The 15,706-nt window shown below is 36.9% G+C and overlaps 6 protein-coding genes across 6 annotated transcripts; 2 read left to right on the top strand and 4 right to left on the bottom strand.

Moving 5' to 3' along the window:
* Positions 1 to 3,419: 3,419 nt before the first annotated feature.
* On the bottom strand, positions 3,420 to 4,064 carry GCK72_024660 (uncharacterized protein; the record flags this gene model as incomplete). Its single annotated transcript, XM_003117906.2, has 3 exons — positions 3,420 to 3,771; positions 3,857 to 3,978; positions 4,023 to 4,064. The coding sequence occupies 3 exons, from the start codon at positions 4,062 to 4,064 to the stop codon at positions 3,420 to 3,422; spliced, it is 516 nt and encodes a 171-aa protein (XP_003117954.2).
* A 372-nt stretch (positions 4,065 to 4,436) lies between these two features.
* Positions 4,437 to 5,495, bottom strand: GCK72_024659 (uncharacterized protein; the record flags this gene model as incomplete). The annotated part of the gene is made up of 6 exons (XM_053735981.1): positions 4,437 to 4,678; positions 4,725 to 4,802; positions 4,864 to 4,986; positions 5,031 to 5,309; positions 5,361 to 5,424; positions 5,472 to 5,495. The coding sequence occupies 6 exons, from the start codon at positions 5,493 to 5,495 to the stop codon at positions 4,437 to 4,439; spliced, it is 810 nt and encodes a 269-aa protein (XP_053579547.1).
* Positions 5,496 to 7,311: 1,816 nt separating this feature from the next.
* Positions 7,312 to 8,117, bottom strand: GCK72_024658 (uncharacterized protein; the record flags this gene model as incomplete). Its single annotated transcript, XM_003117642.2, has 4 exons — positions 7,312 to 7,389; positions 7,469 to 7,561; positions 7,821 to 7,940; positions 8,013 to 8,117. The coding sequence occupies 4 exons, from the start codon at positions 8,115 to 8,117 to the stop codon at positions 7,312 to 7,314; spliced, it is 396 nt and encodes a 131-aa protein (XP_003117690.1).
* A 610-nt stretch (positions 8,118 to 8,727) lies between these two features.
* GCK72_024657 (uncharacterized protein) lies at positions 8,728 to 11,852 on the top strand (the record flags this gene model as incomplete). The annotated part of the gene is made up of 13 exons (XM_003117623.2): positions 8,728 to 8,794; positions 8,838 to 8,999; positions 9,044 to 9,179; positions 9,233 to 9,469; positions 9,520 to 9,814; positions 9,864 to 9,980; positions 10,053 to 10,157; positions 10,207 to 10,700; positions 10,745 to 10,921; positions 10,966 to 11,071; positions 11,118 to 11,305; positions 11,353 to 11,571; positions 11,621 to 11,852. 13 exons carry the CDS (start codon positions 8,728 to 8,730, stop codon positions 11,850 to 11,852), a joined length of 2,535 nt encoding a protein of 844 aa, XP_003117671.2.
* A 343-nt stretch (positions 11,853 to 12,195) lies between these two features.
* Positions 12,196 to 12,749, top strand: GCK72_024656 (uncharacterized protein; the record flags this gene model as incomplete). Its single annotated transcript, XM_003118041.2, has 4 exons — positions 12,196 to 12,246; positions 12,300 to 12,452; positions 12,499 to 12,558; positions 12,606 to 12,749. The coding sequence occupies 4 exons, from the start codon at positions 12,196 to 12,198 to the stop codon at positions 12,747 to 12,749; spliced, it is 408 nt and encodes a 135-aa protein (XP_003118089.1).
* Positions 12,750 to 13,635: 886 nt separating this feature from the next.
* On the bottom strand, positions 13,636 to 15,594 carry GCK72_024655 (uncharacterized protein; the record flags this gene model as incomplete). The annotated part of the gene is made up of 9 exons (XM_053735980.1): positions 13,636 to 13,686; positions 13,802 to 13,969; positions 14,017 to 14,212; positions 14,327 to 14,398; positions 14,595 to 14,716; positions 14,765 to 14,908; positions 14,993 to 15,151; positions 15,201 to 15,471; positions 15,524 to 15,594. 9 exons carry the CDS (start codon positions 15,592 to 15,594, stop codon positions 13,636 to 13,638), a joined length of 1,254 nt encoding a protein of 417 aa, XP_053579546.1.
* Between the last annotated feature and the right edge of the window lie 112 nt (positions 15,595 to 15,706).

Raw genomic sequence — 15,706 nt, 5'->3', positions numbered from 1 at the left:
ATGACGAAATATTTGAAATTTGGGAACACCAAGATAGAATATTGCTAACATCCTTCTGCAGCTAACAAAACTAGAAACTTGTCCACTTTTATACAAAAGAATTAAAGTGAGTGTTTTCCGGCCATCTGATAGCAGCAAAGTGATGCCGCGTGGGTTGCACAACATTTTTTGGCAAAATTGAGTCATATGAGAGCTGTTTCTGAGAGACCTTTAAAATTTACAGTATGGAATCCGGATATCCCACGCATTCTGAAAATCACGGGGAGGGAGGGGTCGTTTCGATTTGGTTTTTCTTCAATCAAGAACAATTGGCTTGTTCCGGTGGAAATATGTGGGTGAATTGACACTGACATTTCAGATCATTTCAGAATTTTTCTAAGCTTGAGATATCTCTTAGTCAGGATATGCAAAAAGAAATCCTTCTTGTTTTCCAAAAAACCAATTTTCTCAGTATAAGGTACGTGCATTCGTCCTGCATGAAACCATTAGCCATCTCAATTTTCAACAAGAGCTCGTCTTTTTTACGACTGTGAAATAAAAAGAGCCCAATTCGATTCAAAGGAAAAAGGCAGAAAGGTAAATTGAAGGGGGGAATCGAATTAAGGTTTTGTTGGCATAGACGACTCAACCTGAAGGATTTTGTTTGTTATTAAATGTGACGGACCTGGAACCGAGAAAAGTCAAGATGACTAGAAAACAATAAGAAGAGACAAAAAAGAGCTAATTGGGAAAAAAGAAACGAAAAAAAAAAAAGAAGAGCAACCCATGGCGATTTTTGGTGTAAGAGGAGGAAACTGAATAAAAAACCACAGGAGTAGAAGAATATCCGATTACAAACTGAGGAGTCTATGCAATTGTCTGAAAATTGGTTATGGAGAGAGAGAGAACTCAAATAGAATTGTTTTCTTTTGTGACTTCTTTTGTTTTACTGACTACTACTTTTTCAGTATTTGAAATTCGGTGGGGAATCGTACCAGTTTACGTGGGTGACCAAAACGCAGTAGCAGAAAAAATGAATACTTGATTTTATGCTCCTTTTTTTCTTATCATCACGCCACTGGGTGGCTCGTTTTTTGATTCATTTACATATTATACAGTTTGTGTGACAATAAATGCCCGAGAAAGGGACCGACCGCTACCACCTCGTAACAAAGGCGTTGGCGGCAGCCGAGGGATACTATAGACGCTCAGATTTCCGTTTCAACTCTATTGTAAGCCACTCATCTCTAATTAGAAGGGCGTTTGGCGGATTAGGAGTAAAAAGAGGAGGACAGACAGCTTGTACATAACAATAGAAACAATATGATGGGTCGCATTTCTCAATGTTTCCCCTATGAGTCAATTGTCGGTAAATTGTTTATGACAAGAATTTCGAAAAAAAAAGAAATGTTCAGGAAATTTCTATCAAAACAGAACACTGAGGTGGTGGTCTACATTTAATTTCAAGTAGTTTCTTCTTGGAGGCCTCTAGCCACACTTCTCATTATTTTTGTGGGTAATTTGATATGTGTCCCTAACTGGATAAGAGGAGATAGAATTCCGTGGAAGAAGTTGAGAGAAGCTGGAGGTGGTATGAATTTCATTGTGTGTGAGTGTGGTGTCACTTTCAGAAACTTCCTGCAAGACCTAACAAGGTGATGTGGATCCCAAAGAAAACGATAGTACTTTAATAGCACATGTAGAGAAGTGCAAGTAAATAAAAGTGCAATGACAGGCCGACACATTAACCTCATCTTTATAAGATCATACCATTTTGAATGACGTTCGAAAATGTTGAATTTGAACTCGGTGTCCTAGGCAGCTGTCATGATTTCCAAGGCTGAATTAGCGGGGAGAATAAGAAAGAACGAAATTGAAAGCTTGGGAACATGAATATTCTGTTTTTTCTCTCTTTGGGAAAAAAACCGAATCCTAGAATCTACAAGATATAAATGTGTTGACGGGAGTTCCCATCAAAATGATTGCCAGAAGGATGGAAATGGGTTTCTAGTTTATTTTCTGTGGTTCTTTATTTTCAGAACAAAACAAAAGTTCTGGATAGGGATATCAAAATTCAGAACTTTATTCTTCATTGATTCCGAGTGTGGTTAAATTAGAAGTTATAAACTGAAGTTTATGGCTCAATTGAACATTTTCCATTGAAAAACTAATAAAACTCACATGAAATATAATTGTGACCCAATTTTCTTGGCTTTGAAATTTGAGAAACCTAAAAGTTTTATACTGTAAGAAATATAAGAGTCAATCATAAAATATGATATCAGAGAAATAAAATGTATGAATTTCACATACTGATCATGGCGTTAATAAAAACAAAAATGGAAATAAGCCATAAAAACACTCCAGAAAAGGCAACGAACGGGCCATAAATGCCAGAGTGTCATCTCTCTTTCTTTCTCCTCCATTATGCAATACTCTGAGAAGAGTGCGTTGGTTCTTGCACAAGGGGTCAATCAAATGAAAAAAGTGACAAGTGATAAGACAAGAAGATTGTGAGTGAGAGATGGTACAACATCGAGTTGTTTTTGTTTTGTTCATTCAATTTCAGAAAAAAATCGAGACCTCAGATTTCAGAAACCAAATCCGGTATCCAAAACACAATGAGAATGGAATAAAAAAATAAAGGAGAAGAAAAACGAGAAAAAAAAACAAAATTAGAGACTGCTTCGATAAAATATTTGAGAGCTTTATCCGCGTCTTCTCTAGAAAGAAAAGGAAAAAAGAGCAGTTTGAATGTTTTTTTCATTCTTCTTTCTCTTTTTTCCTTCGTTTTTTTAATCCGTTCTTCTATTTTCATTCTTTTTTTAATACTACCACCAGAATTTTATTATTCCTTGAGGTGTAGAAATAAACAATCATCGTTAGTAATGGAAGAATAACAATAGAATTTAGAGGTTGTGTCATCACCTATCATAACAATATATCTTGTATATCCTCAGGAAAAGGAACCGCGCACGCGACGAGATTTTGCCACCAGATAACACGAAGAGGAAAATATAGAAGAGAAAATTGAATGGTTTGGAAGACAGGGCTGACCCTCACTAACCAAAAGTTACTACTACTATGCCTTTAATGAACGTGGCACTCAATCAAAGGTAGCGTAACTCACCGCACGCGCGGAAAAGTTTCTCACGATTCCATTAGGAATGGACGCAAAACTTGTTACGCCTCGATTAACTATTGAAAGAATATCTTGATCACCGCCTCGGTCCACCTGGATGCGGTGGTAGCCACCTTTATACTACTACACTTTTTGGACAATAGAAAAAAAGTGGTGCAGAAGTAAATGCAATGCAAATCTCAGTGAGTTGTAGTAAATTCTGAATAATGAACAATTTAGGCTTGTGAAAAGTTTTCTATGTACCTTTTTCAAGAATTCAAAAATCGATGCAGTAATTATTTTTATTCCGAAAACAAAATTAATTGAAACGGTCAGAATGATCAGCATAAACACAAGCACCATTGATACAGATCTTGCGATGCTCACAATGCACATCCAATGTACATCCTCCTTGGATTTGTCGTTGATAACCAGAACGATAACCAGAACTTGATGAAGAGGATGAGGTGACGATTGTTCTAGTGTAAACCCCTGTAGCAGCACTGCAGAATCCATTCACACAGTAGGATCCAGTTCTGCATTCAGTATGGAAACGACATCTTGGGGATGGCTGAACTTGTTGGTAGCATGAATTGGCTGGGATGCATTGTCTGGTACTGGAGAAGACGTAACCGGGGAGACAGTTGCAAGATGGACGGGTGCAGTCGACTCTGAAGTGTTTCTTTTTTTCGAAAAGTTTTTGTTTAACTTGGAAATAAAACTCAAAAATACAAGGGAAAGACAAATTAATCTTACCTGCACTGTGGATTGGGCGAGTCACATGTTGGAGGACAAATTTGAGTACAAGGAGAATATTGCTCGTTGGTTCCGCAAGTAACTTGAGATGTTTGATGGTATTGACAAAAAACTGTTGTGATCTGTTAAAAGTTTGGAGTTGTAAACAGGTAAAGAATTAACTCACCGACAAGAAGATCAAGCAAACAGAGGCTCGGCAAGAAAACATGATGACGAATTATGTTTCTTCAATTTCGGTTCCGTTTTTATACTTATCTTGCCATCTGGAATGTGTAATCTCTATTCGTTTTAATATTCTGTCACAATGTGCAATCTCATACCAAACCTTCGCATCATCAATCTTATGACACATGCATCGGCTTTTACAAAGACAGATTGTCTTGAGAGTAAAAAAGCTTGAATCTTTCTCTCACGCCTTCCAATTCGTGCTCTTCTTTCTTTCCTCACAGACTTTTTGAAGAAGATTTATGAAGCTCTCATGAATTTTAAATTCAGCAAAGAAATAGGGGATTGGCAATGGTTTATTGGAATTGAATAAGAAGAATGGAAAAAAAGAATGATGAGTGTACAATTAATACATTTAAGAGCTTCTCTTCTGTCTTAGAACGTAGCTGGTGCAGTATCCAGCAGAACAGTATCTGTTGGATCCGCAGTCAGAGTTGTATGTGCATCGAGAGTTGGATGATCCATAGGTGTTCGAATTTCCATAAGTGTTGTATCCAGATGAACCCGATCCGTAATAGGAGCTTGATCCGGTGGATTGGCACATATTGTTAACGCATCTTTGGTTGACTCCACAAGTGTTGTCGTATGTACAATAGTCTGAAATTCAGAGATAAATATGTTTGAAAAGTACCAAAAATGTTACTAGGTGCAATGTGGATAACGCAAAGACCGTTTACACAACGTTCATCGTTAGAGCAGGAGAGATTGTTAAGACATGGTTCTGAAATGAGGGTTGGAAGGGTTGAGTGCAAAGGGATAACTGAAATTAAAAAGTGTCTTACTTCCTGTGGATGAGGAGTACATGGCGTTGTTGTAGGAAGTTCCGTATTGAGCAACACACATTCCATTGGAGCACGTTTGTCCGGACATGCAGTCAGTCGAATAGCGGCAGGTGGTGGATCCGGCTGAAATCAATGGATAAGAAGTTTCTCCTATAATCAGTACTCACAATTATACATGTTTTGGCTACCGTACATGTTGTTGGAGTAGCTGCTCTGGCATCTGTTGTTCATACAGGTCTCTCCAGAACGGCAGGAATAAGAGGTGGTACAGTACAGTCCCGATCCAGTGCTGCTCATTTGGTTTCCGTATTGGCTATTCATATCGTACTGGTTGTTGTTGTAGGTGTTTGAATATAATCCTCCATTATATCCAAGAGAGCTCATACATTGTCCATTGGAACAAGTTTGGCCAGAAGAGCATTCATAAGAGGAAGAACAGCTTCTGTCTGAAATTTATTCCGTAGGGATGACGATGCATGTCAGATATGACTACTTACATGAGTTGCTGTTGTAACTTGGTGTGGAGGTGTAGTAACTGGCAGCAGAGGCAAGCCCGACAAGCTGAAAAATTATGTTATTTTCACCAAAACTTGAGTTGGAAAACCTACCGCTAGAAGAATGGTGAATTGCATTTTAGACTCGATGTGGTTTTACTCCTCTCTTCCTGACCTTTATATACGTTTCATTTTTTCTAGTGAGTTATTTATCTTGGACTCGATAAACATGTGCCCGTGGCTTTGCGTCGTCCAAGTAAACACATGTTTTGCCAGAAAAATCCTTCAGTTCACAAAAAAATGTCTGCCAAAGTGGCACAGAGTCAATAAACTTTGATAGGAAGTCGTTGATAAGTTCACTTTTATTATTGACTTATTTCGTGTTGTTTGGCCCATGTCACATATACCACTGTGTTGACTTTTCGCTTACACACAGCGGACTATAGTTTTTTGTTTGTGTTAATGTAACTTCTTATCACGAGAATCTAATTTGATAGATCAATTTGGTTCCAAGAATAGATTCTCATGCTTGCACAAAATTAATATAACTTTTTGTTTCAATCAGATGTTAGTTTTATCACATCTGGAGACAATATTTCCCACTTTCATCATGCCGTTGTTGTATTGTTCCGTTAAGATGATTCATTGTTCTTACTTTGCTCAGAAATCACAGATTGAAATGGTAAACAACTCTGAGCTGTTTGTTAGGGGCGTATGGTTCGAAGAAATGGTTTACATTGAGTAAACTCGCTTTAGTTCAAGTTTGAAATAAGACAAGTAGAGTGCAAGACTTCAGAATGGAAAGGGAAGGTGAAAACGCAGTGGATTTGCAAATGAAATGATTCAGTTTCATAGATTTTTGAAAAGGGATAAGTAAACACTTGGCATCAATTAGCTTGAGTTGAAGCTGAGCTCGATTTGGTCCGTAATGAAGACAAAAAGATTCTGACGATTCATATTAGAAGTATTTCCAGCTTTCATTAAAAGATTTCTTTAACTACCATTATTTATTATCAACTTAAAAATTCGACATTTTATTTCAAAAAATACATAGAATACAACACGACTATAATGCTGATAAAATTAAAACATGAGCTAATTGAGCTATACTTTAAGTTATTCAAGCTGAGAAAACGCTGATTCCGAAAATACATTCACTTTTTGCGTTTGATGCCTGGTTTTCAAAAAAACAAGATCAGAGTTTAGAAAATGCTAGTTTGTTACCTTCCCGCACAAAAAAATGTCTTGAAATATTTCGAAAATTCTCTAGAAAGATAATAATTTTTTTATTTTTCCGAAGTTCAACCTTATTTCTCTGAAGTACCAGGTCAGGAGGGCAAAAAGTGAATAATTATCTGGAATCCCCGGTTTCTCAGTTTTCCAATGATATTTATCACGGTCCATAACTTTGCAGTCCCTCGGTGACCTTCCCTAGTCAATCAAAACAAAGACCTGAACTGGAGAATTTAATTAAAATTTACTTACTTACTTAGTTACTTACTTAGTAACTAAGTAAGTAAGTAAATTTACAATGAATCCCCTGATAAGGTGTGTTTGGCGTGGGAGCACTTGCATTTATAATAAGCTGCTTTAACTGAATTTTTCTTGTCGTTATATGTATCTAACATTGTTCATAAGATCAACCTTTACCAAACATATGGTTTTCAGCATCTTCATAAGATTGTATTACGGTTACATTTGTCGCGGGGACAAAGTATTAACTCGCTTATTCGATACCGCCCCAGAAATTTAGATAAATTTTAGTTTCAGCAGATTCTTGATGTCTTCACAATTTACTCTGAAATTTTCCTAGACATAAAAAATTACGCAGAAATCACTGCTTCTTACTTTGAAAAAAGAAATCATCATCGAGACTTTATTTTACAAAGACGTCAAATAAATCTATCAAAAGTAGTCGATATTTAATAGAGGAACTAAAAAAATGATTCACAATTTAGTTCTCGAGAGCAGCAAGAGCCTCTTGTTCTTTGACAGCCTTCTTGGTGGACTTGGAAACGTAGTCAGATGGAACCTGTAAGACAGAAATGAAGAATTGAGTTTTCTTGTAATTGTAATCTGAAAATTTGAAGAAAAGTGAAGAAAATTCTTACAAGATATCCGTAGACATAGCGACGTCCAATCATTTCTCCAACGAAGAACCAGAAGAAAACCTCAAGAGTGACGGCAGTGTAGACGAGTCCTTCCTGTAAAATATATTATTATTATTTTCGGATCATATTGATTGGGAATCTCTGATGAAAGTTTTAAATTCAAGTTATTTGAGAACAGATACCCACAGCTAGCCGCATCTGATATCTTTCCACTTATCCAATGAAAATCTCTTTGACATGGAACTTTTGAGGTTACTTTGGTATATTTTTTTGAATGACCATCTGTGTTTACAACACATGCTTACACGTTTTGTTAGAAATTTCAATTCGGCCAAATTCTCGGATAACATACCTTAACAGTCAAGTTCTTATATCCTCCGTTCTGGATGAAACTCTGGACTTTGGCCCAGTCAGCCTTGATTGCTGGCCAGTCAGCTTGACGTGGTGGAGCGAGCTCGTGCTTTCCGACGGCCTGTAAAAACAATTCATATAGTTTTGTTGTCTGTTTCCCCGATTTTAAAAGAAAAAATCAATCAAAACATACCTTCAGGATGGCGAAACGACGTGGGAATTGAGCTGCTTGGTGGCGGTACAGAGCACCGGAGAGGTTAGCGATCTTCTCAAAGAATCCAAGTTTTGGAGCTGCCATTCTGCAAAATAAACTTATTTTTTCGGCGAAACAATGAAGAAATCATGGTTAAATATACGATAAAACGTGCAGAAAAAATTAAAAAGTTAAATTTATGAAAAAGTTTGATCAAAATCCATTAATTACTTGAAAAACAGCAATTTTCTACCCGTAAAATGCAAAGTGTACCGCCTTGGATTCTCGCGTTTTGCCTCTTCGTTGCGAGACCTCCGTGGCAATAGAGCGCATATACGCTAGTCTGCGTCTCTTCTTTTTTTTCCCTCTGACCTAGTCGCCGGTACACGGAGAACTATTGATTATGAGAATAAATTAAATCAACCTGATTTATAGCACGAATTCAACAAAAATAAGTAAAATAAGTAAGATTTTCATTTTATAAATATTAAATTACATAGTTATGAACAATTTTTATTGAAAAAAGAATGTTGAAGTAAAAAAACATTAAGAATCAATTTAAAAATCAAAAGTTCCATCAAGAAAGTTTTTACTGATCGTAGTTCTTTTTAGTGACCGGGAAAACACTTTGGAAAGAGCAGTCAATTCAATTATCGTCTATGGAGCAGTCAATTAGTGGCAAATGGGAAGATGACTCGCGAGGAAATCAGTTGGAATGTCTGGCAACTTCAAGATTCTACTATTTTCAATACTGGTGTTCAACGGATGTTCGATACGGATAGGTAGGATTTCAATCATTTACTCATAATTAAAACATATGTTCAGGATTGATTACGAGTCATCACTTGGAACATTCTGTGCGTACTGCGGTGAATATCATTGTTCCTCGGATAAATGAGCAGATTGTGAAGACTCGAGGAGCTTGTTTTATCACTCATACATCATTTATTGTTTTACGAAACTTGCATGATGACTTGAATGAAAGAAGTAAGCATTTTCTAAAAAATATGGGAGAAAACTGCTTATTTCAGTATGCGGACTCGCAAAATCGGAAGTGTCGGTGATAATTGGAGTGGTGGATAGAGAAACTGGTTCAATTATTGAAGAGCAGTGTGCAGAGCTCAACATTCTCTTCATACACTATTATTGGACACCGGGTTATCAAAAGTAAGTGGATCGGTTCTTTGAAAAATGGGATTTTTCATATATTTTAACTACAGAAAGCAACAGACGTCACTGAATCTCTACCCATCCATGGAGTATTCACAATTAATGGAAAGACTCATCAATCTTTGGCGTTGGGATAACTTTGTCTATATTTATTCGAACTATGACGCACCGAAACAACTCATTGAAACTTTGTCTCGTCTGGAAAAGAGTCCGGCATTGCTTCGAGCACACACTTTGGATGATAGCATGATGGCTACTGCGTTAGCTTTACGAGATACTTGTGACAGGTTAGCTTTGACATAAATTTTGAACATTTCAATTAGAATCTAAATTTCAGAAATCGATGTTGGCCAAAGAAAAACCGTGTGCTGATAGAACTGAGTCCAAACGAAACTTTGACATTTTTCGATGCATCGTTGAAACTCGGAATGATAAGTGTGCATAATTGGTTCCTGATAACTGCACTGGACGATTTGAAGGATCACTTATCGCAGTACACTCACAACGGGATGCGAGTTTCTCTACTGACAGTGTCAAAAGAGAAATGGAATCAGAATGATTTGGCAGTGAAGCTTCCGGATATGTACCAGGAGTACTTGGCTCACATACCATCAAATCCTCGGACCCCATTTGTAAGTAGTTTTGATTTTTCACGTTTTTAGTGTATAATATGTGTTTCAGAAAGACTTCGCCTTTATTTTTGACTCGATTCTTCTTGCTTGTCACTCGGGAGAACGAAGAATCAAGTCATGTGGAGAGAATGATCCAGTTCAGAAGTATAAATTGCCCATCGTCAAGGTAAGTGAGATTCCGGATGAGAATTTGACACGTAATAGATTAAAATTAGAAAAATTAATACTGTATTTCCAGCCGTTCAAAGGACTCACCGGAACAATATCATTCAACGGAACAAGTGAGAGGAGCGATAGTGAGCTTCATATCTGGGAAATGGGAATAACAGGTGCAGGACTTCATGTCAGTACTCTCATTGAACTATTTTCCTATTATTATTCTTTCTTTTCAGACTGGGACCTGGAAATCCACATGGGAAGGATCGAAAGAGCTAACAATGCTTGCCAAGAACATTCCCGGAACACATGAACACTATCAAGCGTCTGTCCGTGAATCAAGAACACTCAAAGTGACATCAATCCACGAAAAACCATATGTAATTGAGAAGATAATGCCGGATGGACGTGTGAAACATGAAGGATTCTGTGTTGACTTGCTTGACAAACTTGCGGAAATGCTGCACTTCAACTATACTCTGAAGATAGTTAAGGACAACAAGTATGGAGAACGGAAGAATGGAACAGATGAATGGGATGGAATGATTGGAGAAATATTGAGAGGAGATGCTGATATGGCAGTGGCCCCGATCACTGTAACGGCTACACGACTCGAAGTCATCGACTTCACCGATCCATTCCTTCAATTGGGAATTTCCATGCTCATGAGACAACCGAATCCGAAAGCGTCTTCATCGTTGACAAGATTCTTATGGCCACTCTCTGCTAGGTAACTTTTTACAGGGTTTCATCTTTCACATCATGGGTTTTCAGCGTTTGGACTTTTTCCGCCATTGCAACAGTTCTAACTGCGCTTCTGGTCACTGTTGCAGCTGTTTTATCCCCAAAAGAATCAACAACAGAGTTCAAAATTCAAAACTCTGTCTGGTATCTAGTATGCATTCTGCTTCGAGCTGGATCAGGATACAATTGTCAAGCTGGTGCGACCAGGTTAGTTATAAATCTTCAATAGTGACTCTATAAATGAATTACAGGTTGATATCTGCTGTTTGGTGGACGTTCACTTTGGTATTGATCGCTCAATACACCGCTAACTTTGCAGCCCTGCTCACAGTCGACCGAAAATCTATGCCATTCAATGTAAGTCAACCATTGTCTTTTCTGCGACAAATATCATATTTTTCAGAGTTTCGAAGAGCTTGGAAACCAAACGGAATACAATTTTGGATCGATTCTCGGAGGGTCAACTATGCAATTTTTTAAGTATTCCAGAATCGAAACATTCCGCCGACTTTGGGAGCGAATGCAGAGTGCTGAGCCATCGGCATTTGTGACAACTAACCATGAAGGAGTGAATCGAGTTTTGAATGAGAAGTGAGTGCTAATATGTGAACTTTGATAATATGTAAACCAATTTCCAGGTACGTTTTCCTGATGGAATCTGCCACTTTGGATTATCAAGTCACTCAAAACTGTAACTTAACCCGCGTGGGGAATGTGGTTCTTGGTTCAAATGGATACAGTATTGCACTACCAAAAGGATCCAAATGGAGGGAAAAGCTGACAAGACAGATTCTGGATCTCAATGAAAAAGGAATTATTTTGATGCTGAAAAATAACTGGTGGAAGAAGTCTCAACAGTGAGTGGTGTCATGTGGACATGTATTCCATTAATCTATTCGTTTCCAGAGAATGTCAGTCAAGTGAACCAGAAGATTTACAAACAGCTCTCGGTGCCGAAAATGTTTATGGCCTATTCCTTCTCCTGGCTCTTGGAAGTGGAATTGGAGTTCTTTGTGCTGTCCTGGAACACACTCACTTCATATTTTTTGAAAAAAACAAGCGTAATGGACAGACCCCAAAACTACAACAGATGATAGAAACGATCCATGCTGAAATTCGTAATTCACCTAAATTTTAACATTTTCAAGTGTTCATCATTCAATTAATAAATATCTCATCTTTCAATATTTCATAATACTTTTTTTCACGTCTTATTTCGAAATGTGGTTGTTTACTAGCCGTGTACTTATATCTGTGTCTCTTACCCGCACGTATTCTCTTTTCTCTATCCAACGTTGCATAGTAGGAGGACCCCCAACCGTGGTCAGTTCTTCTAACTTGAGTAAGAATAACACTCATGATTTGAGTATCACTCTTAAAATGTTTGTTTTGGATGTTTTTGAAGTTTGAATAGAATTTGTTTTCACCAGGTATATGTGTCATTTTTTACACAGTTTTTTTCAGACATATAAACTCAAAAAATGACTGACAACTATTTGCGACAAGTCATCGACCATGCTCAACACAATCATGTAAGTCCATTCCAAATTCTGCATCGTAAAAACCTGATTTTATCAATTTTCAGCGTTTGCGAGGAACCATGAGCGGAATCTTCTACCAAACTGCGTATGCAGCTGCTGGAGCTGGAGCAGGAGGTCTTTTCGCTGGACCAATTGGAGCATTGTTCGGAACTATGGCAGGAGCAGTGTATGGATATGCTAACTCAGAAGATTACTCGGTATTTTATTCAAAAATGTATTTCAATGAACCATTTATTATTTCAGAGCGTGTTCGGAATAATTGGAAATTTGGAAGATGAGGAAAAAGATATTCTCACATCTACGGTACCACTAACAATAAACTTTTGCATTTGAAAAATTGAATATTTCAGATCAGAAATCACGTGGGAGGGCTCACTTTTGCCGAATTCGTCAACTGGTTCAAAGACCTCAATCATCAAGCAACTTTCATGCAACTTCTCATGGCTTACTTGGCCGCTAACCAACAAAAATCCGCTGGAACCTCAAGACGTTAATCGGTGTTGCTTGTTTTTTTTTTGAAACATCTTATTGTACTATTCTGATGATACCTCCAATAAAAATCAAAAAGATCTCTCCTAAACATTCTTTGCTCTCCGTTTACTTCACATCTAACGTCTCTTTGTTTTTTTTTAGGTTATTATATGAAAATAGCGAAAAAAAACTTTCTCTCTGCATGAGATCCTAAAGGTATTATACGTGTGGTTCTATAAACGATCAATTATACAGTGTGAGGACGGTGCGTCGTAATGTTCATCTCTCCAATTAGGTTGTTTCGCCTACTATGCATTGTGTAGTTATCGATTGGACTATAATTCTTTTTGTACATATATATATTTAAAACTGATTTATATCTCAAGTAATTGCTCTTTATAATCTCTCAATGTAATCTAAGCTGTTTCCTCATAGTTTCCAAACTTTCTCTAAATTCTTCAACTATCTCCATGAATTTCATACAATTTCTACTCCACATCGAATTGAAACCCATTTTTCCTGGTTTCTCAACAGTAGTATGCATTGAGTTGAAGTCACGTGGAATTCTCTCGAATGTTTGAGATGATCGTGTTCTGCATTAAAATATATAATCATCTGAAAAATATTTTTTAGGATTGGAGACAAAAATGAAAAGATTTCCTTTAGTTTTGTGAAACTTTTAAAAGTTATTGTTCAAGATTTATTTAAGAAGTGACAAATAATTGAGAACAGGAGTTATCACACAAAAAGTTTGATGAAATCAAAACATTACAGGAAATCTTTGACGGAAATATTTAAAGCATTATTTTTGAAAGGAAAGAATGTAGAAACAATTATGAAAGTAAAGAATCAACTGCAATTATTTTCGAAAACATTTTGAAAACTTTCGAACGACTAGAAGCATTTCAATCAGTCTTTGCTTTCTTCATCAAGATAAACGATTTCATTTGCACACTCAGTCTGAAAAAATGTCTTTTTTTTTGATAATTGTGTCCTTCAACAAAAGGTCCACAGAAGTTTTCCATGTACATTCGTTTTCCGCTCATATTTTTTGTTTTTAACAAAAGCAACTCACCAGAAATTGTCCGTTTCTGATATTGTTTCTTGAAGAAACAGAAACTTTCTCGAACCGAGTTTTCTGGAACATATTGAAAAACTCCTTTGGATACTCCTCACCATGAAACAGCTCCAATTCTTTGATGCAAATTCTATGCCCTTCAGCATACTCTATAATATGGCAACCCTGCAATTAACTTTTCAAAGCAACTACAAAAACATCACGAGGCTTACAATAATGGTTAATTTCATTATGTTGGTGTCATTAGCAAAAGTGATGTCTTTAATTGTTTGGCAAAGTCCTTGAGCTCCATCCACTTCAACATCTTCTCCATCGACTTCCAACTTGGTATTTTCAAAGTCTATCAGCAGACTATCAATTCTGTATGGTAGAAGACGTTCCCAAGGCACCTGTCTACTGAGCCTTTTTCTGTAAACATTGGCAATCGACCTTTTGCAGTTATATAACATATTCAGGATACTGTTATAAACCATTTTCGAGACATTCCTACAACTGTTCAGACTGAGAATTGGAACTACTCACCTTAGTTTGTAAGACGTATGCAAGAGCACAGTAATTTTTGCTTCCCCTAAATAGCCCGCATGACGAAAAATTCTGAAATACAACACTATAAATAAATGCTGAAAAAAAGGTTGCTAACTCAGATGCTTCTCTTTTTTCCATGCTGATTCTGATTCGATCACTACACAAAAAAAATGTGACCATCATCTTCAAAAATGCATTGTTTGGCAAAAACGTTACCGTTAAACTGAAAAACATTGATGTATAAAAAAAACTCTGAAAAACGTACGCATTTGGTGTCGGGGTGAAAAACCAATTCGGTCTACTACTACAGAAGGAAGACATAACCATGATTGAAGTCTTTATATTGATAGCCAGTTTGAAGCCAAGTGGACGCGACTGAGCAAAAGCCTGAAGGTGATTACATAGTGACAAAATTTGGTTTGTTCGAAATCTCACTTCAACCATGGACCGACATTCTTCAGTGCAGTTTGGGCTTCGAAGTTCAGCTGGAACATACACTGTGAAGTTGGAAAGTTCCATGTTTGGAACATGTTCCAGCATAACACTTGGCACGCTGACAGTGACTTTAGTTTTGGAATTCTATAAAACATTTGAATGTGATCATGAATTTCGGTTTCTTTCTTGGACTACCAATTTATGGTTTGCGATGCTCCAGTGGCGTACATCATAAATTGCGTACCAAACAGATTTTAATGCCTTCTTATCCACAAAATTCAGAATCTTCTTTAACCCATCAATATCTGCAGTTGTGTTTTCTCCGATTTCGATATACAATTTTTCGGTTTTTATCGACTTTACAGAGTTCCATTGTCTGGGGGAGCCCTGAAATGCTGTTTATTTTAGTTTTTCAGTTACAGAATGATTTTCTTACAACAATTACGAACATCTTGAATTCTCCAGTGGAACCGTCGAAGTAATAGTCTATCAGTTTTTGCAACTTCTCATCTCTAGATCCTTCTCTAGCAAACACATACCCATCTCCGTTTCTTCTGACAGAGACATCAAGATCGGAAGCCCTCCATTCGAATTCATCTCCATTTCTCTCATCTTTAATTCGAAATTTTGAAAAGTCCGGGTATTCGAAATCAAATTCGACCTCTGACAAATAAAATGGCACTTTTTGTGGAAAAAAATTTCCAGATCTGAAAATGGAAGTAATTTATTTTTGATACACACTGTTAACAATTCACTTACCGGTTTTTGATTGCCAAGAACTTTGTTACAGATAACTTCGATTGGTAGCTGAGTGGTGAAGGTTCGTTCATTTTCTTTTCTGAAATTATTTTTTTAACTCATAAATAAGTGGTTGTAGTAAAACCAAGATTTAGAAAAACGGAAAAAAAGCAAAACATTGGCTTATAAGAAAACTTTCCTTTT

The sequence above is a fragment of the Caenorhabditis remanei genome, chromosome X (assembly GCF_010183535.1).
Source record: "Caenorhabditis remanei strain PX506 chromosome X, whole genome shotgun sequence".
NCBI classification, from domain to species: domain Eukaryota; kingdom Metazoa; phylum Nematoda; class Chromadorea; order Rhabditida; family Rhabditidae; genus Caenorhabditis; species Caenorhabditis remanei.
This window is presented reverse-complemented; position numbering and strand designations above follow the sequence as displayed.